This window comes from Gobio gobio, assembly GCF_949357685.1.
Source record: "Gobio gobio genome assembly, chromosome: 19".
NCBI lineage: Eukaryota > Metazoa > Chordata > Actinopteri > Cypriniformes > Gobionidae > Gobio > Gobio gobio.
The window spans coordinates 49,262,037-49,288,609 of NC_137112.1; the positions used below are offsets into that span (position 1 = coordinate 49,262,037).

The 26,573-nt window shown below is 37.9% G+C and overlaps 2 protein-coding genes across 3 annotated transcripts in view; one reads left to right on the forward strand and one right to left on the reverse strand.

Moving 5' to 3' along the window:
- Positions 1–1,846: 1,846 nt before the first annotated feature.
- ctns (cystinosin, lysosomal cystine transporter) lies at positions 1,847–18,391 on the reverse strand. 2 transcript variants are annotated; one of them, XM_079844870.1, is made up of 10 exons: positions 18,126–18,391; positions 17,974–18,052; positions 17,798–17,885; positions 16,644–16,747; positions 15,501–15,638; positions 12,172–12,271; positions 8,072–8,191; positions 4,915–5,085; positions 3,094–3,211; positions 1,847–2,219 (listed from the first exon to the last, which is right to left on the reverse strand). In XM_079844870.1, the coding sequence occupies exons 1-10, from the start codon at positions 18,184–18,186 to the stop codon at positions 2,047–2,049; spliced, it is 1,152 nt and encodes a 383-aa protein (XP_079700996.1). In that variant the 5' UTR covers positions 18,187–18,391; the 3' UTR covers positions 1,847–2,046. The 2 variants fall into 2 exon arrangements, with proteins under 2 accessions (XP_079700996.1, XP_079700997.1); XM_079844871.1 differs by having other exon boundaries at positions 17,974–18,046; positions 18,126–18,388.
- A 7,746-nt stretch (positions 18,392–26,137) lies between these two features.
- ccl25b (chemokine (C-C motif) ligand 25b) overlaps positions 26,138–26,573 on the forward strand; it is an 8,227-nt gene continuing 7,791 nt past the window's right edge. The window contains exon 1 of the mRNA XM_079845321.1: positions 26,138–26,573. This exon is cut by the window's right edge and continues 97 nt beyond it. The gene's annotated coding sequence lies outside the window, so the exon portion shown is untranslated.

Genomic DNA, 26,573 nt, shown 5'->3' on the forward strand with positions numbered 1-26,573 from the left:
TGCTGATGGCTGTTAAAACCCGTCATCTCAGTCTGTGAAGAGGGTCCATACGAGAAAACTTCTCATGTAGTTTATCTCAATACCACCAGATGACAGTGCACAACACTAAGACACAAACCTGCTTATATTAAAGCAATAGTTCACCCCAAAAAATTTGAATACCCCATGATTTACTCTCCATCAACTCATCCTAGGTGTGTGTGACATTCTTCATTCAGACGAACACAATCAGAGTTATATTACAAATGTCCACGGATGCACTTTTATGATGGATGGATGCACTTTTATGATGGACAGATGCACTTTTATGATGGACAGATGCACTTTTATGATGGACGGATGCACTTTTATGATGGATGGATGCACTTTTATGATGGATGCACTTGTATGATGGACAGATGCTCTTTTATGATGGATGCACTTGTATGATGGACAGATGCTCTTTTATGATGGATAGATGCACTTTTATGATGGACAGATGCTCTTTTATGATGGACAGATGCTCTTTTATGATGGATAGATGCACTTTTATGATGGATAGATGCACTTTTATGATGGACGGATGCACTTTTATGATGACAGATGCTCTTTTATGATGGATGGATGCACTTTTATGATGGACAGATGCACTTTTATGATGGACAGATGCTCTTTTATGATGGATAGATGCACTTTTATGATGGACAGATGCTCTTTTATGATGGATAGATGCACTTTTATGATGGATGGATGGACTTGTATGATGGACGGATGCACTTTTATGATGACAGATGCTCTTTTATGATGGATGGATGCACTTGTATGATGGACAGATGCACTTTTATGATGGACAGATGCTCTTTTATGATGGATAGATGCACTTTTATGATGGACAGATGCTCTTTTATGATGGATAGATGCACTTTTATGATGGACAGATGCACTTTTATGATGGACGGATGCACTTTTATGATGGACAGATGCTCTTTTATGATGGATAGATGCACTTTTATGATGGACAGATGCTCTTTTATGATGGACAGATGCTCTTTTATGATGGATAGATGCACTTTTATGATGGATAGATGCACTTTTATGATGGACGGATGCACTTTTATGATGACAGATGCTCTTTTATGATGGATGGATGCACTTTTATGATGGACAGATGCACTTTTATGATGGACAGATGCTCTTTTATGATGGATAGATGCACTTTTATGATGGACAGATGCTCTTTTATGATGGATAGATGCACTTTTATGATGGATGGATGCACTTGTATGATGGACAGATGCACTTTAATGATGGACAGATGCTCTTTTATGATGGATAGATGCACTTTTATGATGGACAGACGCTCTTTTATGATGGATGGATGCACTTTTATGATGGACAGATGCACTTTTATGATGGATGGATGCACTTTTATGATGGATAGATGCACTTTTATGATGGACAGATGCTCTTTTATGATGGATAGATGCACTTTTATGATGGATGGATGCACTTGTATGATGGACAGATGCACTTTTATGATGGATAGATGCACTTGTATGATCGACAGATGCTCTTTTATGATGGATAGATGCACTTTTATGATGGATAGATGCACTTTTATGATGGACAGATGCACTTTTATGATCGACAGATGCTCTTTTATGATGGACAGATGCACTTTTATGATGGACAGATGCCCTTTTATGCACTCATTCACTGCCATTATAAAGTTGGAAGAGTCAGGTCATTTTTAATATAACTCTGATTGTGTTCATCTGAATGAAGAATGTCACACACACCTAGGAGAGTTGCGAGTACATTTTCATTTTGGTGTGTGTTGCATTGATTTCATGACAGTACCAGCTCCAAGAGTTTACCTGAGACAGCATCAATTTATTGGAATAAGAAAAATGATTTATAAATATATATACCAATTCATAAGAAACAGCTTTTTGCTTTTAAGACATTTTGGAGACACACATTTATATAATTCCCTTTAATATATGGATCACACTTTAGATTAGTGTGTACATTAAAAAACATAAAAGTCCATATGAAATCTTGATGTTATTGTCTTGTTTTACCATCGGCGTGCTCGTTCTGATCATCTAAATCCTGGTACAGGGACTCTCTGTGTCTGTACAGACAATAATGCTGGATTATGAACACGACGTCAAAGAATATGGAGAGCACGCCCAGGCCGAACTTCGTGGGGTCTCCAAATATAAACTTCCATTTATCTGTCAAAGAAACACAGAAGAGTTATTTGAGTGCATTCTGACTTCATTAAAGGATTAGTTCACTTTTAAATTAACTTTTGCTGGTCATTTCCTCACCCTCATGTCATCCAAGATGTCCATGTCTTTCTTTCTGCAGTCGAAAAGAAATTAAGGGTTTGGATGAAAACATTCCAGGGTTTTTCTCCATATAATGGACTTCAATGGGCTCCAAACGGTCCAAATGACAGTTTCAGTGCAGCTTTAAACGACACCAGATGATGAATAAGGGTCTGATCTAGACAAACCATCAGTTTCTGAGAGAAACCCAGCAGTATTTATGCTATTATTTTACCTCTTATCAGACGAACGTGATCATCTCTGAGCTCCGCCATAACTTCCACTAAGTGAGGTCAAAATACGAGCCTGGTCATAGATGTATACGTAGATGCCTCATTAGCACCTGCACTTATCAGTAGAAAGAGGCATCTACAGTCGATATATCTATGACCAGGCTCGTATTTTGACCTCACTCAGCGGAAGTTATGTCTGAGCTCAGAGATGATCACGTTATTCATCATCTGGTGTCGTTTAAAGCTGCACTGAAACTGTCATTTGGACCTTGACCCGTTTGGAGCCCATTGAAGTCCATTATATGGAGAAAAACCCTGGACTGTTTTCATCCAAAACCTTCATTTCTTTTCGACTGCAGAAAGAAAGACATGGACATCTTGGATGACATGAGGGTGAGTAAACTATCAGCAAAAGATTATTTAAAAGTGAACTAATCCTTTAAAGTGTTTGAGTTTAGGAAATGTGTGTGTGTGTGTGTGTGTGTGTGTGTGTGTGTGTGTGTGTGTGTGTGTGTGTGTGTGTGTGTGTGTGTGTGTGGTCTCACTGTTGTTGTAGGCCTGCAGGAACATCTGAATGAGACTGAAACTGCCCCCAGTGAAGTCCAGCAGCACATTCCCGATGCTCCAGCCCTCTGTGCTCTGCCTGAGGTAGTTCATATACGCCTGAAAAGTAAATCACAGTTATTTAAGTGTAAAATATGCTAAAGATTTTTTTTTAGAATATGCTAAAACACCACGTTTTTGAATAACGGAACCAGGCTTAGTGGAAATGTCTAGAATATGTAAATGAACAATCAAGTTTATTTTTGTATGAAAATCATCCATATTTGAATACAGTATATTATGTATATTTCATCAGGCACACGCAGAGACAGACCATAAGTGCTGCTCAAGCCCCTGCCCTATTGGTTTCAGTCTAGATAAGTTTCCTTTTTACAATAGTGTGTGTGTGTGTGTGTGTGTGTGTGTGTGTGTGTGTGTGTGTGTGTGTGTGTGTGTGTGTGTGTGTGTGTGTGTGTGTGTGTGTGTGTGTGTGTGTGTGTGTGTGTGTGTGTGTGTGTGTGTGTGTGTGTGTGTGTGTGTGTGTGTGTGTGTGTGTGTGTGTGTGTCTGTGTGTATGTTTTTGTGAAATATCAGGACACAAATGTGTATAATGACATGAGTATTACAAAAAGAGGGTGAAATATGAGGACGTTCCCCATGTCCTCACTTTTCAAAATGCTTATAAATCACAGAATGAGGTTTTTTTCACAGAAAGTGAACTGCACAGTCTGTGTGTGTGTGTGTGTGTGTGTGTGTGTGTCTGTGTGTATGTTTTTGTGAAATATCAGGACACAAATGTGTATAATGACATGAGTATTACAAAAAGAGGGTGAAATATGAGGACGTTCCCCATGTCCTCACTTTTAAAAATGCTTATAAATCACACAGATCAAGTTTTTTTTCACAGAAAGTGAACTGCACAGTCTCCTGTGAGGGCTAGGTTTAGGGACAGGGGCAGTGTGTGTGTGTGTGTGTGTGTGTGTGTGTGTGTGTGTGTGTGTGTGTGTGTGTGTGTGTGTGTGTGTGTGTGTGTGTGTGTGTGTGTGTGTGTGTTAGTGCTAGTGTGTGAGTCAGTGCGAGTGTGTGTGTCAGTGTGAGTGTGTGTCAGAGTGAGTGTGTGTGTGTGTGTGTGTGTGTGTGTGTGTGTGTGTGTGTGTGTGTGTGTGTGTGTGTGTGTGTGTGTGTGTGTGTGTGTGTGTGTGTGTGTGTGTGTGTTAGTGTGTGTGTCAGAGTGAGTGTGTGTGTGTGTGTGTCAGAGTGAGTGTGTGTGTCAGTGTGAGTGTGAAAAATTATAATATAATAAATTATGAATCTAATTTGACCCAACATTTTTTTTAAAGATTTATTCCTAAAACTTGTTACACAAATGATGTTACTCCAATGTCCAATCAGATTCTATTGAAATCACACACACACTTCAGGACACAGATCGTCAGTTTCAGTGGAAACTCTTCCTCAAGTCCAAGCACGCGTTCAGTTCTCAGTTAAAGGGGAAGTGTGTGTGTGACATGTTCTGCAGTGAATCTCCCGCTCTATGAACAGACATCACTTCTAAAGCCAGAGCTCACTCTAAACTCTAACATCCCATCATCATTTGCTCACCCTTATGACATTACACACTGACGGTTCACTAAACACACATCTACCGTAGCTCTCAAGTGTCTTTCACGCATGTGAATATTCAAACATGTTTCTCATGACTGAACAAACACTGAGTGTGTGTGTGTGTGTGTGTGTGTGTGTGTGTGTGTGTGTGTGTGTGTGTGTGTGTGTGTGTGTGTGTGTGTGTGTGTGTGTGTGTGTGTGAGACAGGAGAGCTGTACCTGAGGGATGTACTTCACGAGCGTGACGCCCAGTTTAATGTAAGAGAAATAGTAGAGATAATCCAGCCAGGAGATCTTCTGAGCCACAGCCACAAACAGAGACACGAACGCAAAGCTCCAGCCAATCACTAATAACACAATGGCCACTTTGGAAACCTTCTGTCCACCTCTCTAAACGACAAGAAGAGAATACACAGATACACAATTAAAGATACACACACGTACAGATGCACTTTTATGATGGACAGATGCACTTTTATGATGGACAGATGCACTTTTATGATGGACAGATGCACTTTTATGATGAATAGATGCACTTTTATGATGGACAGATGCACTTTTATGATGGACAGATGCACTTTTATGATGGACAGATGCACTTTTATGATGAATAGATGCACTTTTATGATGGACAGATGCACTTTTATGATGGACAGATGCACTTTTATGATGGATGGATGCACTTTTATGATGGACAGATGCACTTTTATGATGGACAGATGCACTTTTATGATGGATGGATGCACTTTTATGATGGACAGATGCACTTTTATGATGGATGGATGCACTTTTATGATGGACAGATGCACTTTTATGATGGATGGATGCACTTTTATGATGGACAGATGCACTTTTATGATGGATGGATGCACTTTTATGATGGATAGATGCACTTTTATGATGGACAGATGCACTTTTATGATGGACAGATGCACTTTTATGATGGACAGATGCACTTTTATGATGGACAGATGCACTTTTATGATGGACAGATGCACTTTTATGATGAATAGATGCACTTTTATGATGGACAGATGCACTTTTATGATGGACAGATGCACTTTTATGATGGACAGATGCACTTTTATGATGGACAGATGCACTTTTATGATGAATAGATGCACTTTTATGATGGACAGATGCACTTTTATGATGGACAGATGCACTTTTATGATGGATGGATGCACTTTTATGATGGACAGATGCACTTTTATGATGGACAGATGCACTTTTATGATGGATGGATGCACTTTTATGATGGACAGATGCACTTTTATGATGGATGGATGCACTTTTATGATGGACAGATGCACTTTTATGATGGATGGATGCACTTTTATGATGGACAGATGCACTTTTATGATGGATGGATGCACTTTTATGATGGACAGATGCACTTTTATGATGGACAGATGCTCTTTTATGATGGATGGATGCACTTTTATGATGGACAGATGCACTTTTATGATGGACAGATGCTCTTTTATGATGGACAGATGCACTTTTATGATGGACAGATGCACTTTTATGATGGATGGATGCACTTTTATGATGGACAGATGCACTTTTATGATGGATGGATGCACTTTTATGATGGACAGATGCACTTTTATGATGGATGGATGCACTTTTATGATGGACAGATGCACTTTTATGATGGACGGATGATTTTATAACTCATTCCTTTACATTATATAAAGCCTTAAAGTTCTGCATAATTAAGGGCGTGGCCACTTTGAGTGACAGGTGCCATTTGTCTGCTGTCTGTTAGTCGTCACCTCAGCTCCGCCCACGTCCGCCTCTTTGCCCATTTTCTGTTATCTGGGAGTGACACAAGATGGCCGCCAGCTCGACCCGACTTTACGCTTCAGAACTGCTCTTCAGATCCTATGAGTCACGGACACTACGGCCATATTTGTTTACAGTCTATGGTCTGAACAATTGTGTTTACCTGCTGAGTCTCGATCACATGACCACTAACAGCCAATGAGAAGTGTTCGAGTTCGGTGCTGAGGTCTCCGGTACGAGCGGCATGATTTAATTTAAACTGCACTAACGTGCAAATCAGGAGAAACACTGAGCCATCCAGTTAAAATACTTTTAACTGAAAAAAATATATATGGCCGTAGTGTCCATGACGTCACTCATAGGATCTGAAGAGCAGTTCTGAAGCGTAAAGTCGGGTCGAGCTGGCGGCCATCTTGTGTCACTCCCAGATAACAGAAAATGGGCAAAAAGGCGGGACGTGGGCGGAGCTGAGGTGACGACTAACAGACAGCAGACAAACGACACCTGTCACTCAAAGTTAGGGTTGCCACCTTTGGTGTGGCAAAATAAGGGACACCCATTCACGACTCACTGATTCATAACGCTCTGAACCGCTGAATCGACTCACTGATTCATAATGCTCTGAACCGCTGAATCGACTCACTGATTCATAACACTCTGAACCGCTGAATCGACTCACTGATTCATAACGCTCTGAACCGCTGAATCGACTCACTGATTCATAATGCTCTGAACCGCTGAATCGACTCACTGATTCATAACGCTCTGAACCGCTGAATCGACTCACTGATTCATAACGCTCTGAACCGCTGAATCGACTCACTGATTCATAACGCTCTGAACCGCTGAATCGACTCACTGATTCATAATGCTCTGAACCGCTGAATCGACTCACTGATTCATAACGCTCTGAACCGCTGAATCGACTCACTGATTCATAACGCTTCGAAGCTTCATGATGCCTTGTTTTGAAATCGTCATCACTATATAAGTCGTTATTTAGGGTTTTTTTGCGCACAGAAACTATTCTCGCCGATTCATAAAGTTATTGTAGAGCCGCTGTAGTGAGATGGACTTTGTAACTTTAGTCTTTAGTGTCTTTTAAGGGTCTTGAGAGTGTAAAGTTGAGCCAATGGAGGCCTTTCAGAGCATCAGATTTACACTAAAATATCTTCATTTGTGTCTGAAGATGAACGGAGGTCTGACGGGTGTCCAACCACATGAGGCTCAGTCATTAATGACACAATTTACATTTTTGGCTGAACTAACCCTTTAAGGGTGGTAACACGAACTGTAACCGTGGTAATTTATCAGAAATGTAGTTTAATATCTCATTTTTAATGTAGACATGAGTAATAAAGGCCAAATTACAGACTATATCTGTCATAAACTGGCCGTTTTGTGCATTTTCATTGATATGTTTATAGACTAAATACCATAAAGCCATAACTTATTTAGTATTTGTGTTGTTTTTAGTCTGAATATCTATAAACTCTTAAATCAAGATGCGTTTACTAGAGAAGTGAAATGACATCATTTTTCTTGTTTTCTGGAAAATGTACTTTGTATAGTAATGTTGAATGTTCACCTCATAGACGGCACACTGGCAGATGTAGAGCAGAGTGAGCAGCACTGCATGCAGACTGAAGAACACGTCATTGGCATCCACAGGAATTACTCCATTGGGATCTTTCTTCAGGAACTCCTCCTGTAGAGCAGCGTTATCATTAAAGACTGACAGACAACAGCCAGAGAGACGCTACACACACACACAGAACACCGTCTGAACACACACACACACACACACACACACACACACACACCATCTGAACACACACACACACAGAACACCGTCTGAACACACACACACACACACACACACACACAACACCATCTGAACACACACACACACAGAACACCATCTGAACACACACACACAGAACACCATCTGAACACACACACACACACACACACACACACACACACACACACACACACAGAACACCATCTGAACACACACACACACACACACACACACACACACACAACACCATCTGAACACACACACACACAGAACACCATCTGAACACACACACACAGAACACCATCTGAACACACACACACACACACACACACACACACACACACAGAACACCATCTGAACACACACACACACACACACACAGAACACCATCTGAACACACACACACACACACACACACACACAGAGAACACCATCTGAACACACACACACACACACACAGAACAGCATCTGAACACACACACACACAGAACACCATCTGAACACACACACACACACACACAGAACACCATCTGAACACACACACACACACACACACACAGAACACCATCTGAACACACACACACACACACACACACAGAACACCATCTGAACACACACACACACACACACACACACAGAACACCATCTGAACACACACACACACACACACACACAGAACACCATCTGAACACACACACACACACACACACACACAGAACACCATCTGAACACACACACACACACACACACACACACACAGAACACCATCTGAACACACACACACACACACACACACACACACACACACAGAACACCATCTGAACACACACACACACACACACACACACACAGAACACCATCTGAACACACACACACACACACACACACACACACACAGAACACCATCTGAACACACACACACACACACACACACACAGAACACCATCTGAACACACACACACACACACACACACACAGAACACCATCTGAACACACACACACACACACAGAACACCATCTGAACACACACACACACACACACACACAGAACACCATCTGAACACACACACACACACACACACACACACACAGAACACCATCTGAACACACACACACACACACACACACACACACAGAACACCATCTGAACACACACACACACACACACACACACACACAGAACACCATCTGAACACACACACACACACACACACAAACACACACACAGAACACCATCTGAACACACACACACACACACACACACACACAGAACACCATCTGAACACACACACACACACACACAGAACACCATCTGAACACACACACACACACACACACACACACAGAACACCATCTGAACACACACACACACACACACACACACACAACACCATCTGAACACACACACACACACACACACACACACACACAACACCATCTGAACACACACACACACACACACACACACACACAACACCATCTGAACACACACACAGCTTAACCCTCTGGTGCTCTTCCGTCATTTCAAAATATAGAGATAATATTGTATACTTGAATTTTCCAATTAAATGAAATATGAACAAGTTAATTGTTAGGCATTAAAAATATTCAAAATGATTTATTAAATCACCACATGTACCTTTTTAAAAATCAATTTGAAGGCTTTTAATACAAGTGTGTTATGCTTTAATAAACCACACCTTTAATCATGAAGTGTGTTATGCTATAATAAACCACACCTTTAATCATGAAGTGTGTTATGCTTTAATAAACCACACCTTTAATCATGAAGTGTGTTAAGCTTTAATAAACCACACCTTTAATCATGAAGTGTGTTATGCTATAATAAACCACACCTTTAATCATGAAGTGTGTTATGCTTTAATAAACCACACCTTTAATCATGAAGTGTGTTATGCTTTAATAAACCACACCTTTAATCATGAAGTGTGTTATGCTTTAATAAACCACACCTTTAATCATGAAGTGTGTTATGCTTTAATAAACCACACCTTTAATCATGAAGTGTGTTATGCTTTAATAAACCACACCTTTAATCATGAAGTGTGTTAAGCTTTAATAAACCACACCTTTAATCATGAAGTGTGTTATGCTTTAATAAACCACACCTTTAATCATGAAGTGTGTTATGCTATAATAAACCACACCTTTAATCATGAAGTGTGTTATGCTTTAATAAACCACACCTTTAATCATGAAGTGTGTTATGCTATAATAAACCACACCTTTAATCATGAAGTGTGTTATGCTTTAATAAACCACACCTTTAATCATGAAGTGTGTTATGCTTTAATAAACCACACCTTTAATCATGAAGTGTGTTATGCTTTAATAAACCACACCTTTAATCATGAAGTGTGTTATGCTTTAATAAACCACACCTTTAATCATGAAGTGTGTTATGCTATAATAAACCACACCTTTAATCATGAAGTGTGTTATGCTTTAATAAACCACACCTTTAATCATGAAGTGTGTTATGCTATAATAAACCACACCTTTAATCATGAAGTGTGTTATGCTTTAATAAACCACACCTTTAATCATGAAGTGTGTTATGCTTTAATAAACCACACCTTTAATCATGAAGTGTGTTATGCTTTAATAAACCACACCTTTAATCATGAAGTGTGTTATGCTTTAATAAACCACACCTTTAATCATGAAGTGTGTTATGCTTTAATAAACCACACCTTTAATCATGAAGTGTGTTAAGCTTTAATAAACCACACCTTTAATCATGAAGTGTGTTATGCTTTAATAAACCACACCTTTAATCATGAAGTGTGTTATGCTATAATAAACCACACCTTTAATCATGAAGTGTGTTATGCTTTAATAAACCACACCTTTAATCATGAAGTGTGTTATGCTATAATAAACCACACCTTTAATCATGAAGTGTGTTAAGCTTTAATAAACCACACCTTTAATCATGAAGTGTGTTATGCTTTAATAAACCACACCTTTAATCATGAAGTGTGTTATGCTTTAATAAACCACACCTTTAATCATGAAGTGTGTTATGCTTTAATAAACCACACCTTTAATCATGAAGTGTGTTATGCTATAATAAACCACACCTTTAATCATGAAGTGTGTTATGCTTTAATAAACCACACCTTTAATCATGAAGTGTGTTATGCTATAATAAACCACACCTTTAATCATGAAGTGTGTTATGCTTTAATAAACCACACCTTTAATCATGAAGTGTGTTATGCTTTAATAAACCACACCTTTAATCATGAAGTGTGTTATGCTTTAATAAACCACACCTTTAATCATGAAGTGTGTTAAGCTTTAATAAACCACACCTTTAATCATGAAGTGTGTTATGCTTTAATAAACCACACCTTTAATCATGAAGTGTGTTATGCTATAATAAACCACACCTTTAATCATGAAGTGTGTTATGCTGTAATAAACCACACCTTTAATCATGAAGTGTGTTATGCTTTAATAAACCACACCTTTAATCATGAAGTGTGTTATGCTTTAATAAACCACACCTTTAATCATGAAGTGTGTTATGCTTTAATAAACCACACCTTTAATCATGAAGTGTGTTATGCTATAATAAACCACACCTTTAATCATGAAGTGTGTTATGCTTTAATAAACCACACCTTTAATCATGAAGTGTGTTATGCTTTAATAAACCACACCTTTAATCATGAAGTGTGTTATGCTTTAATAAACCACACCTTTAATCATGAAGTGTGTTATGCTATAATAAACCACACCTTTAATCATGAAGTGTGTTATGCTATAATAAACCACACCTTTAATCATGAAGTGTGTTACGCTTTAATAAACCACACCTTTAATCATGAAGTGTGTTACGCTTTAATAAACCACACCTGCATGTAAGTCACCCAGAACAGGCCGACGTTGAACACACTGTACGCGATGAAGCCGGTCAGGTTGAGCGCCAGGAAATCAAAGTTCAGTCCCACCACACTGTACAAAACACAACATGAGTTCTTCATCATCATCATCATCATCATCATCATCATCATCATCATCATCCAGTCTAAAGCCTCACAGATTATCCTGTACCCACGTCAGGTACATCCCATATATCATCCATCCACTTATATCATCCATATAAACCCCAATGGGAGGCAATATTGTGCAGGGTTCCCACTCTTTCATGAACCCCAGATTCAAGGACTTTTTAAAAAGCACCTTTTATTTTAAATCAAGCACTATAAATACTATAAAGGTGTGTGTGTTACTGCCAATATATCAAACACCTACTGTACCTGTGTGTATCATTACTGCAGTAACTCATTCTATTAATTTTCTGTCCGTCTAATTTATAAAAAAAAAATTATATACAAAAATCTTTTCTGTGCTAGATTAACTGAGACTGAGACTTGCATCCTGTTGCCCTTGACTGCTCTAGCTGCTTCTATTGCCCTCATTTGTAAGTCGCTTTGGATAAAAGCGTCTGCTAAATGACTAAATGCAAATGTAAATGTAACGCTAAGGCATAAACTGACAACTACAATACAAAATCCAATGAGGAAAGAGGCTGGTGTACAAGATGCCGTTTGCAGCTCTTATTCCTGCTTTCAACATTTATTTCACACTAGTTTTAGTTTCTTTTTTATAAATCATTACTTCATTAAAACATCAAAATATAGAGATAATATTGTATACTTGAATTTTCCAATGAAATGAAATATGAACAAGTTAATTGTTAGGCATTAAAAATATGCATTAAATCCCCTGTACATATACCTTTTTAAAAATCAATTTGAAGGCTTTTAAGACCTGCCATTATATTATATTTAACAGATATAATCACTGGCGTAATAACGGCCCATTTCAGATGTTTACGTGCTTTTCTTCTCTTTATATTTTGAGCGGTGAGGAAATATTGCTCTTGTAAACACTCGACAGCATTTCAGTAATGAAAGTCTAGATCTTTAAAATGCATCCGATTTACAAGCAAAGCGCAACCGTACGGTGGCCTGCAGGGGTCAAAAAGGATATAAACAGTGAATTTTGAAGTGATCTCATCTTGAAAACGGTTATTAAATGATTAAATGACCACATGATGTTGGTGTTTGTCTATAAACAGTGGGTAATTCGGTCTGGGATTTTTACGCGGGTGTGGGAGAAAAACTCTGACATTCTGGATTCAGACGGCAATAAAATCACAGATGAAAACACCTCATGACCCCACGAGAATATATTACCGTCCGAATAGAGCTTTAGACAGTAGATGGTGCTTATGGAACAGCAGAAATATATTATAATATCTTCCTCCAGTAATGCTGTTCTGTTCTGGCTTTAGGGCTGGTTTTGCAAATATATTTTTTGGCCATTTTTTGTATATTTTGAAATATATGTGAAAATATATATTTTTACCGTATGGGTGAGCCTTCGTTAAATAGTCTTCATTAACCACAAAAGCGCACACGAGATGTAAATTGTAAATGTAAATTAATAGCCTGAATATCTAAAAATATGTAATATAAAAATATAAATACTATAAATATAAATAATATATTATATGCGCTGGTGTGTGCGCGAAAGTCGTTATAGTTTAAGTGATTGTTTGATGACGACGACTGTAATCTGAAAGTAAAAATATGGGAAATAAATAAACATGAACAAATAAATATATATTACTGATCAATACCGATAAATCAAAATGTGTTTGTTTGTCTTTGTTTATGCTGTTCCATCTTCAGATCTCTCAGCAAAAAATATGAAGGCTGGGATGTAAACCATAGCCTAGTCTAGATTTCGTTTTGCCAGCACTTTTTTTTCAGATCATTCCATTTCTGTTCTAATTGTTCCTGTCCTAAACGTGAAAAAAATCAATGTAAAATAAACATGTTCCTTATTATGTTCGGTTTATGGAAAAAATCCATACCGTCCCAGCCCTATCTGGCTTTGGCCAATTTTTTTAATAGCACACGCTACTCTAACAAAATACAGTTCATGCTTAAAGGGTTAGTTCACCCAAAACTGTAAATTGTGTCATTAATGACTGAGCCTCATGTGGTTGGACACCCGTCAGACCTCCGTTCATATTCAGACACAAATGAAGATATTTTAGTGTAAAGCTGATGCTCTGAAAGGCCTCCATTGGCTCAACTTTACACTCTCAAGACCCTTAAAAGACACTAAAGACTAAAGTTACAAAGTCCATCTCACTACAGCGGCTCTACAATAACTTTATGAATCGGTGAGAATAGTTTTTGTGCGCAAAAAACCCCTAAATAACGACTTACATAGTGATGACGATTTCAAAACACGGCCTCATGAAGCTTCGAAGCGTTATGAATCAGTGAGTCGATTCAGCGGTTCAGAGCGTTATGAATCAGTGAGTCGATTCAGCGGTTCAGAGCGTTATGAATCAGTGAGACGATTCAGCGGTTCAGAGCGTTATGAATCAGTGAGTCGATTCAGCGGTTCAGAGCGTTATGAATCAGTGAGTCGATTCAGCGGTTCAGAGCGTTATGAATCAGTGAGTCGATTCAGCGGTTCAGAGCGTTATGAATCAGTGAGTCGATTCAGCGGTTCAGAGCGTTATGAATCAGTGAGACGATTCAGCGGTTCAGAGCGTTATGAATCAGTGAGTCGATTCAGCGGTTCAGAGCGTTATGAATCAGTGAGTCGATTCAGCGGTTCAGAGCGTTATGAATCAGTGAGTCGATTCAGCGGTTCAGAGCGTTATGAATCAGTGAGTCGATTATGCAGTTTGAATCGCCATATTTCAGCAGTTTGGTGGTTTGACACGCGATCCGAATCATGAATCGACTCACTGATTCATAACGCTTCGAAGCTTCATGAGGCCGTGTTTTGAAATCGTCATCACTATATAAGTCGTTATTTAGGGTTTTTTTGCGCACAGAAACTATTCTCGTCTTCATAAAGTTATTGTAGAGCCGCTGTAGTGAGATGGACTTTGTAACTTTAGTCTTTAGTGTCTTTTAAGGGTCTTGAGAGTGTAAAGTTGAGCCAATGGAGGCCTTTCAGAGCATCAGATTTACACTAAAATATCTTCATTTGTGTCTGAAGATGAACGGAGGTCTGACGGGTGTCCAACCACATGAGGCTCAGTCATTTTTGGGTGAACTAACCCTTTAACTCAAGCACTTTTAAGAGCCTGTGCCTGAAACTCAAGAATGTTCCAGAAGCAGCGTGGGAATTTGTGTGGTTGATGTACCTGCGCCGTCTCCAGTTCTCGTACACCTGTGGGTAGAACGACACAGACCAGGCCAGGAAGTAAATCCAGCCGATGATCTGGTTGATGATGAAGAGGACGTTACTCCTGACAATCAGGAATCTGATCCGCGTCTCAAAGCTGGAAGAAGAGAACGAAATGTTATTTACACACGGTTTCCCTACAGCACATCGAAAGCTTTTATATCATCACTGCACTCGGATATTAAAGCTCCACTGTGTGATATTTTCCCCCATCTAGTGGTGAACTGGTATATGACCATCCAGTGAATATTAGTTTCTGTTCCTCTCAATTCTGATTTCGTTTTAACTCCTACGGTGGCTGATTTAGTCCAAGATTAACATGGCTTCCAGCTCGACCTCGTCCACATTTGATGCCATTGAGTGTTAAAACGCCAAAGGCGAAGCTTGAATTTACGGGAATGTCCCTCTTTGGCTAATGTACTTTCAAGATGGAGGAGCAACATGGCGACCCGCATTCAAACCCTCACCCGTATGTGTTTACAATGGCATATTATAAACTTACCAGAATACTTGAAAGAAGTAAATATACATTAATGAGCACATATATTTTTGAAAGAAGTGTTTTTAGCTAAGAGTAAACTAAAAAAGTTACACAGCTTTAATGTTAACTGACGTCTGACAACATCAATATTTAGATTTGCACCCTCAGATTCCAGATTTTCAAATGCCCAGACATTGAGTCGACTACACAAAAAAAGGACAAGGTTTGCTAAATCTGATAAAATAACAAAAAGTACATTTGGCACAGGACTGAGTGTAAATAATAAAATAGCTGTATATGGCACTTTAAACACTAAACACAGTTGCCGTGTTACACTTACACACACACACACACACACACACACACACCAGTCTCTGAAATCCCCTGAATTCAGGAACTACACAAATAGAACTGGTTTCGCCAGACGCTGATGCAAATGCCCCTGAATCTGGTTATAATGCACTTGTGTTGCTTCATCCTGTAACTGACCACCAAAATAACAGCAGTGGGGAAATGATAAAGAATGCCCATGAGTTGAACAAAGGCTGATCACTGGTTTCATTTCCATCCAGTGCTGTGTTTAACTGGTGACAGATTAAGAGAATTTAGCTCACAACGCACCTTTTTATGCGCGTGTCATTGCTGTAAAGGTAAGCGGTCACCTGACCAACCCCTTCAGCCTGCACTTCAAAACACCCAGAGGCACTTCCTGCTGCCACAACCACCTGCAGAGGAGACGTTCATGTGATATTCATGCATAAATCAGCACAAACACGGACTATTACTTTATGTTATGATGCCTCATGAATCTAAAGATGTCGCCTTTGTCTTGCTCAGTCGGGGACAGCTCATTTCAGTTATCATAAAGTCATAGTAAATGTTAAAAATATGATTTTAAAAGTCCTCATTATTAGATAAAAAGTCAAAATATGGCATGCTAAGTCATAATTATAAGATACAATGTTGAAAATATGATTTTAAATGTCATAATAGTGAGACAAAAAGTCAGAAATATGACATGCTAAGTCATAATTATAAGATAAAATGTGAAAATATGATTTTAAAGGTCCTCATTGTTAGATAAAAAGTCATAAATATGGCATGCTAAGTCATAATTATAAGATAAAATGTTAAAAATATGATTTTAAAAGTCCTCATTATTAGATTAAGTCAAAAATATGACATGCTAAGTCATAATTATAAGATAAAAGTTGAAAATATGATTTTAAATGTCATAATAATGAGATAAGTCAAAATATGACATGCTAAGTAATAATTATAAGACAAAATGTTGAAAATATTATTTTAAAAGTCCTGATTATTAGATAAAAATTCAAAAATATGACATGCTAAGTCATAATTATAAGATAAAATGTTGAAATATGATTTTAAAAGTCCTCATTATTAGATAAAAAGCTGAAATTATATTTTAAAAAGTCTAAATTATGAGCAAAACACTAAGACATTTAAGAGATTAAATCATGCTTACATTTTTTGATTCACACTTATAATAATAATAATAATAATAATAATAATAATAATAATAATAATAATAATAATAATAATAATAATAATAATAATATTTAAAGTTTTGTGCAATATAATTTTTTTACAGCAGAAATGAATCAATCAAAAACTCATGTCCTCTCATCAGTGTAACGCAACTTTAATGTTTTTGTTTTAACAACAATCTTTGTATTCAACAGCTTTTGAATATGATTAAAACAGAAGGGTCATTTGTATTAAAATATGATTTTAAAAACAAGTGCACGTACCTCATCAGGCAGATGAATTATTGAAGAGACATTTTTGGACATGTATGTGATATTGAAATACACGGTCACAGATGTGTTGAGCGATGAACTGTAAATGTAAACACAGATATAAATGCTTTCCCAAAACACACGTTTACTCAGTGAATACACACACATGTCGTGTAACACACACACACCTCAGAGTAATGGTGATGTTTTCTGAGGACTCAGCCTGAAGGTTCACTATAGCTGGAGCTGAGATGGTCACTTCTGCATCTGGACATATACTCATATTAATAATATCCCTTGAGTGATGTATTATTGTTGTATTAAAAGACATTATACTCACCCCCAGACGTCGAGTGCGCGCACGCACACAGCGTTAGAAACAATAACACACTGTGCATCATCTTGACATCTTATTCATAATCTTACACGAGAGTTATTATTAAATGTTAAACGAAAATGATTTTAGCACGCCCATTGGTGTTTGAAAGACACCACTACTATCATCAGCCGATGAGTTATTCATACACTAATGAGCTCAAATAACCTCACAGGAGGAACTAATGTTTATCAGTCTGTAGTTCCGGGTTCGATCACATGACACATGTCAGCTGACTTACCTCAGATCTGCGTGTGTGTGTGTGTGTCCAGATTCCCACAGTTTGCTTGGATAAAAAATAGGATCTCTTTATTTTGGGTTAAGGTTTAAGGTTTAGTGAAGGAGTCGGACCGATTGTTATTTCTCTCAAAGACTTTGGAGATAGTTTAGTTTCCTCTGGAACACACACTGTTAATATTACCTTAAAGTGACACTGAGATATTTTCTGTTCATTTTATTTTGAACAATATGATTTTATTTGCTACATTGTGAATAAATAAATACAAATTTAGCAAACAATTTAAGTCAAATACACCAGAAATGGTCTGTATCTGAAATCGCACACCTCCCTTCCCTCCTGTGAGCCAGGAATAGACTTTTGTCCACTGTAGTGGACGTTATATTTTAGGGAATTTCTCTGACATCATATATGTCTCATGTCTCATGTCTCAGTCTGGATTAAAGAGCACATCCGGGGCTTTGCAGAGATACCACATGTGTGGAGGTTTCACCAGGACAACAACAACTTCTGGCTCTTTAAAAACGGCTAATGTTTAGCACTCTTGTGCAAATATGATATTTTTTAATTATAATTTAAATCAGATTCACTTTCAAATTGTTTGTTATAAATCAACATCTCAGGAAATGGGTTTTCTAATCAAAATGTGACTTTCTGTTACAGAACAGGGCATTGATTTCATAATTGTCCACTGTAGAGACGCCAGGACTTAAATCATGTTTATCAGGCATTCTGGAGACACAACAAGAGAATAGGGGAAGAAATTACATATCAATATTCCTATGAAATATTAGATATTATTATGAAAATGTTGCCAATTATTACTCCCATTATTACACTATTGCACCAAGAACACATTAATATGCAAATTAGATGCATTGTATTGAATAGGAAAATCCAAGTATGGCCATTTTACCCACATATTTCATAAAGTAAAATGGTATATCAATGCATATCTTTCATAACATAGTTCAGAATCATCTTTAAACAAAGTTTGTTTTAAAAAAAATCCTGAAACCTAAAAATTGATTGGTGAATTAAAAATAAATCCCATTGTTTTTGCCTATACATGCAATTTCATGTCATTTTATTTTTTAAACAACCGAGTCCTGGTGTCACTAGAGGATATAGCATAACACATTTTTCAAAACTGTTTTTTCCCCATTGGTTTCTTATGCTCTAATGACGTGGAAAAAATACCAAATTCAAAAAAAAAAACGATTTGACGATTTCAAAACAAGGCATCTTGAAGCTTCGAAGCGTTATGAATCAGTGAGTCGATTCAGTGGTTCAGAGCGTTATGAATCAGCGAGTCGAATCAGCGGTTCAGAGCGTTATGAATCAGTGAGTCGATTCAGCGGTTCAGAGCATTACGAATCAGTGAGTCGAATCAGCGGTTCAGAGCGTTATGAATCAGTGAGTCGATTCAGCGGTTCAGAGCGTTATGAATCAGTGAGTCAATTCAGCGGTTCAGAGCGTTATGAATCAGCAAGTCGAATCAGCGTTTCAGAGCGTTATGAATAAGTGAGTCGATTCAGCAGTTCAGAGCGTTATGAATCAGTGAGTCGATTCCGTGGTTCAGAGCGTTATGAATCAGCGAGTCCATTCAGCGGTTCAGAGCGTTATGAATCAGTGAGTCGATTCAGCGGTTCAGAGTGTTATGAATCACTGAGTCGATTCAGCGTTTTGAATCGCCAAATTTCAGCAGTTTGGCGGTTTGACACGCGATCCGAATCATGATTCGGCTCATTGATTCATAACGCTTCGAAGCTTCATGAGGCCGTGTTTTGAAATCGTCATCACTATATAAGTCGTTATTTAGGGTTTTTTTGCGCACAAAAACTATTCTCGCCGATTCAAAAAGTTATTGTAGAGCCGCTGTAGTGAGATGGACTTTGTAACTTTAGTCTTTAGTGTCTTTTAAGGGTCTTGAGAGTGTAAAGTTGAGCCAATGGAGGCCTTTCAGAGCATCAGATTTACACTAAAATATCTTCATTTGTGTCTGAAGATGAACGGAGGTCTGACGGGTGTCCAACCACATGAGGCTCAGTCATTAATGACACAATTTACATTTTTGGGTGAACTAACCCTTTAACACTTATGGTAGATGGCGCGGTCTTGGACTTCCAAACTAAATTAAAATAAACTAAAATAAAAACTTGGCGGTGATTTTTGATGCTCACTTAACTTTTGACCCTCATGTTCAGAACACGGTTAAAACATAATTTTTTCGTCTCAGAAATATTGCAAGACTGCGTCCCATGTTGTCCTTTTCTGTGGCAGAAAAACATCAATAGCCTACTTTAGTCTTCTCTCGTATTGATTACTGCAATGCTTTGCTAGCAGGGGTATCGAAAACTACCCTTAATAAAGTGCAGTATCCAAAATTCAGCCGCTAGAATCTTGACAGGGAGCAGGTCGAGAGAGCACATCAACACTATTGTGGAATCTCTTACAAAATTGTAATGCTTACTTATAAGGCTTTGCATGGTCTGGCACCAGATAATTTATCAGATCTTTTAATTGTTTTCAGTCCAATGCGTGATCTCCGTTCCTCTAACTGTTCCCTCGACTCGCTTGTACTCTATGGGCTTTTTCTTCCCTCGCTCCAAAACTCTGGAACTCGCTTCCATATGAGATTAGACATGCGGAATCTGTTAGTGTTTTTAAATCTTTTCTTAAAACTCACTTTTTAGACTTTCTTATATGTGATTTCGTAGTTTTTATTAGTATATTGTATTTTTGTGCATCTAGTTTATGTTTGTAGTACACTCTAAAAAAAAAAGGTTCTATATTGCACCAAAAATGCAACTTCTCAAAGCGCTTTACAAAAAGGACACAGTGTAAAAAACTAAATACATACACTCTAAAAAAAAAAGGCTCGTAATCATAGGGGAACCTTTTTTAGTGCTATATAGCACCAATTTTGGTGCTTCAGTGGTTCTTCAGCGGTTCTTCAGAGGTTCTTCACCGGTTCTTTGATATAGCACCTCTGAAGAACCGCTGAAGAACCGCTGAAGAACCACTGAAGCACCAAAATTGGTGCTATATAGCACTAAAAAAGGTTCCCCTATGATTACGAGCCTTTTTTTTTTTAGAGTGTATGTATTTAGTTTTTTACACTGTGTCCTTTTTGTAAAGCGCTTTGAGAAGTTGCATTTAAAGGCATTATTATTATTATTATTATTATTATCATATTATTATTACTGACTGTATTTCATTCTTGAAGAGTTTGTCCAAGAGTCCAAGAACAGAAACCGAACAAGTAGTATACAAATAAATCCTATAAGATAAAGTTTCTGCATTACTTCCACTCTAAGCAATGCAAAAGGAATAGGGGATGTGTCCAGCTTTATGGGAGAGAGGAGTGAGATGTTTAAGTCCTCATATAAATTGTACGGATAGCCTCGTAAAAAAAGGAGAGATGAAATCAAGAACATCTGTAACATAGTTAGACTTCATTAAAAAGCAGTCGGGGGAATGATGGCATGCTATAAATAAATACAACATGCATAAAATCGCTTTTGGCAGTGCAGTATAATAACATAAGCTACTAATGCAGGATTTAATGTCAGAATGCTCAAAACAACACAAATGTCTGCACAACGACTAAATCAATCAAGACGACGGTTCTCCATATGGGACTATTTAACATTCCAGCCGGCAGTGTTGCGGGTGAAGAGGCTGAAGTGTCTTAAGTTTGAGGAAACTCAATATTCTCAGTATTTCAAAGAAATCTGACCCTCACTTTATTACCCTCAAGACTTCGGAGAAGTGGAACGACGAATTTCTGGTTTAATTAAAGGCGGCACGACGGGCAACGAGACTCTGGTCAAATCTCTGTTAAAGGTGCGGTATGTAAGTTTTCCGTCCGCTAGAGGTCGCCTGTTCAAAACAAAGGCGTAGTTTGATGACGGCACGTTTGAGCGCAGACTCTTGGGTCATGTGGTCTTCAGAAATCATGTTGATGATGTGATTATTAACGTTACTGTAGTGAAGCGGAGCAGGGGCCGAATTCATGAAAATCTTCTTAAGAAAGAAGTTAAAAAAATTAACAAAGTCCAGGCTAATCCAAGCTTTATAATTGGATTCATAGTTGCTCTGTTTTTGAAGTCCATAAAAAGCACATCTGTCCGTCATATAACTGCTCCACGCGGCTCTGGGGTGTTAATAAAGGCCTTCTGAAGCGAATCGATGCGTTTGTGGAAGAAAAATATCCATATTTAAAACTTTATCAAGTAAACTTTCGGCCTCCGCCTTCCCTGTTCAATTTATGGAAGTGTGTAAAGTTCTCCTGCGGATGGAAAGACTAACGCTCAGCTCCGCTCGTCATGACGTCACACACACATCTTGAGTTTCACTTTCAACATTCAACACTTTTCCACAGAAGGCGGAGGCCGAAAGTTTACTTGATAAAGTTTTAAATATGGATATTTTTCTTACACAAACGCATCGATGGACGGAGACACTTTTGGAGACACTCAGGAGATTTTGACCTGAAGAACGAAGAGTACGAGAGGAAGAGTACGGTGACAGCAAGTCTGTGATATATTGGGGAGTCTGACCTTGTAGTGCTCTAAAAGTTAGAACTAAGATTTCATAATCAATTCTGTATTTGACAGGGAGCCAATGTAATGTGAATAAGTTTGGAGTAATGTGTGCCCTTCTGTTGGTTCCTGTTAGAAGCCTGGCTGCAGCATTTTGCACAATTTGGAGACGACTCAGTGAGGATTTGTTAAAACAAGTAAAAAGAGAATTACAATAGTCTAAACGTGAAGAAATGAAAGCGTGAATAATCAACTCCATGGTATCTTTTAGCAAAAAGGTCCTCAGTTTAGAGATGTTTCTCAAGTGTTTCTCAACTATCCCTTTAAGAAGAAAATAAAAGGTGTTATTTGGTGTTATTTTATTGAAAGGTATTACTGAAGACTCGCTGAATGAAAAACACCTCAAAGCCCGTCTTTTTTGCGCTTCCTGCAGATTACCGTAGATATCATAATAAGTGTGCGACTATTTTCGCTGTGACTGGCTTGAAGGGAGTAATGCTGCCTTCACTCGGAAATTTGATCATTCTGACTTCTGAAATCGTGATTACGAGCTCATTGCATTCAAGTTTCAAAATGTGAGGGCGTTCATGTGCAATTTTTACCTAGGAAACTATTTACCATAATTCCGAGAGCATGTGAAGTCAGAATTAATCACTCAATGTCGTGTTTTTAATGTGTCGTGTTGGTAAGACCTATAAGAGTCTAGCCGTTTAGGTGCTCTCTATAAATAAACCACAGATTTAATCTTTAAACTACATTCTCACCTGAAAAAGTCTTAAAACTACAATTTTTTAACACATAACAGTAGTATTTTGAAATTAGGCGGGTTTCTCGTCCGCTATTGACTCTTACTGGTTGCTGGTTTTATACTCGTCCATATGGTACTATTAGTTATAAATATTATATTTGGCTAGCTTCTGTTATGTTGTAATGCTTAATATTTGAAACAACCCAATAAATGTGTTAAACATCTTAGGACATTTGGGTATTTGAGATAGGTTGGAGGTTATCCTAACTTTAAGAAGTTATTTACGATGATCTTTCAGAACATTCTTTTCGTGAATATGAATACTTCTTAAATTTTATCTTAAGAACAATCATAAGAAAAAAGATAAGAACATTCTTAAGAAAAGTTTTTGGGAATACAAAATATTCTTTTTTTTTTTTTTTAAGTTAGAAAATAAGAAGAAATTGGCAGTTAAGAATAATTTCATTCTTAACCCTCTGGGGCTCTTCAGTCATTTCTGACCCGAATTTTTAAAAAAAAAAAATTTTTTAAATAGTAGCTTCATCGGAATGGTCCGAAACTTGGTGACTTTGTTGGTACTTGGGATATGAACACCCAAAAAAATTGGGGACAGGATTTGAAAAGTCTAAGTTGGTCGTAAAAAAAAATAGTCACACTCAGGACCTTCGGGTCAAAAATGACCCTCATAGGAAATTAATGGGAAATATACACAAAAATGAAAATACAGAGTTTTTTTGTGCATACAATCTACAAATCAGCCAGGATGCAGAAAAAAGACTCAACAGTGAAGATCTCTAAAACATCAAGAGTGCAAAACAGACAATTAGCTTTTGGAATGGCACGCGTTAATTTGTGTGTGCGTGTGTTTTTGTGTGTATAAGTGTGTGAGGTTTTTTTTTTGTCTGTTTTGCACTCTTGATGTTTTAGAGATTCACCCCTTCACTGTTGAGTTTTTTTGGGGTGTTCATATACCAAGTACCAATAAAGTCACCAAGTTTCGGACCATTCCGATGAATAAAAAATTAATAATACGCAAGATCCACTATAGTGGTAAAAATGTGCTATTGCGTGATAAAAATGCTCAATGTGTCCACCGGATGGCACTGATCTCATTAAAAAATAGCTTTCATGAAGCCTAGGCTTGACTCTAAAATGAAATACAGCTTTACAGTTTTTCTCAGTCGCTTTGGTTCATTTCTCGAATCATCCTCGACATTTGCAAAACAGTAAGTGCATTTCTCAAAACAATTCGTACAAATAGCAAAACACCATGAATTACCTGCAAAAGCCAGTTTCTTGCTCAAAATCCTCAGTTCATCTCTCAGAAGTAAATATCTGTATCAATGAACATGTCAGTGCCATCAGAATGACAGTCCTTGTGTCATTGTGTGTGAATAACACAGTCAAATTGCTTAGTCATATCGTCATTATAACAGTGTACACTGGAGGATGTTCTGATGTAAACTATGGCGAAAGTTTTGATGACAATTATTGTAAATTGTTGGTTACACCTCAGTGTATGTGGGAGTTTGATTGCCAGAGACTGGACAAGATTCACATTTACGCTTTTACTGTTTGTACTGTAATTTGTTGACAGATGTCATTGCGATACAGAAAGGAAAAGACAGCACTGCATAGCACAAAGAGAAAAAACCCCAGAAAAACAAAAGTAGAAATGTGAACATCTAACGGAAATGTATAGAAATATGCTTGACATTTTATGACAACTTGTTCAACCATTTTGCATGTAAAGACTTCTGCTATGAACTAATGCCTAAATGTTGTGGGGGTGAGACTATTCAACAGAGACCCGTTATAATACATCCTGATCAACATGACATAAGCAGCTGATAATGCAGGAAACAGCAGAGAATTGTTCATAATCATGTGCATGGATGTACACAAGCATTTGCAACTTGTTCAAAGAAATGAGAAACTGCTTTTATGATGTGCACAAGTGACACGATGATGTGAAGATTGAACAGGTCGCTTTGAGAATTTAATTCTGATCTGAGAAATGTACCAAAGCGACTGAGAAAAACTGTAATAAAAAATAATATATATATATCTCGATTGTTAATAAGATGAACGCAACACACGCCTCGCGAGCAGCGGGACTTTTATTATGCCCCAGTCGCTGAACAGAATATATAACACTGGCCTAGAGATGTTTGGATATTTGACTGCAGAAATCTTACATAGTGCAGCTTTAAGGATAAAATGGAATTCCCCAAAAAGCTGAAATGATCTGTTGGCACAGTATGAATTGTTGTCAGTCTTACTGGAAGAGACCTGCACAATTTCACCGGCTATTATGTGCCTGTCACTTAACAAACTACATCTGACTTAACAAACACAACTCTGCAGTTTAGGTCAGATTCCGGTCAGGTCAGGGTCAAGATGCACCAAGACAGTGATTGGTCATCAGAGTTCAGACATCCATAAGGGAGGAAGAGATAATGCGACATGATCGCACAACTTGCACCGCTGGACATTTTTAAAAGCATGATCAATCTAGGGCAATCTCATTGCACAATCTTACATTTCATTAGCTTTTATTTTGGTTGTTTTTATTGGCACACATGCCCTAAAAGTTCTAAAGCAGATGTTTAAGAGGGAAAGGATTTGGCAAAGAAAGGCTATTGTGCAATAGCAGCAGGGGCGAGAAATGGGGGCTGTAAAACAATCTCTCATGCTGACCAAATATAGAGATTTGAGATATTAGAGATATTGCTCCTGTTTGTGTTTGCAGTGCGGGAACTCTTTGATTTGTCAAAACATTACTGAAAGTCAATCAACAGAATCCTCTTTATTAACAGCGTGTAATGCAGGAGAAAGTAAAATCTAGGTAAAATGTGACAGGGGGCGTGGCCAAGGAT

Excerpts from the sequence above, each read along its gene's own strand:
- ctns (XM_079844870.1), bottom strand. The coding sequence starts at position 18,186 with ATGATGCACAGTGTGTTATTGTTTCTAACGCTGTGTGCGTGCGCGCAC. Across the intron at positions 12,272-15,500 it reads GAGAACTGGAGACGGCGCAG|TGTGGTGGGACTGAACTTTG; the intron begins GTACATCAACCA and ends TGTTTTGTACAG. Across the intron at positions 8,192-12,171 it reads TCTGGGTGACTTACATGCAG|GAGGAGTTCCTGAAGAAAGA; the intron begins GTGTGGTTTATT and ends GCTGCTCTACAG.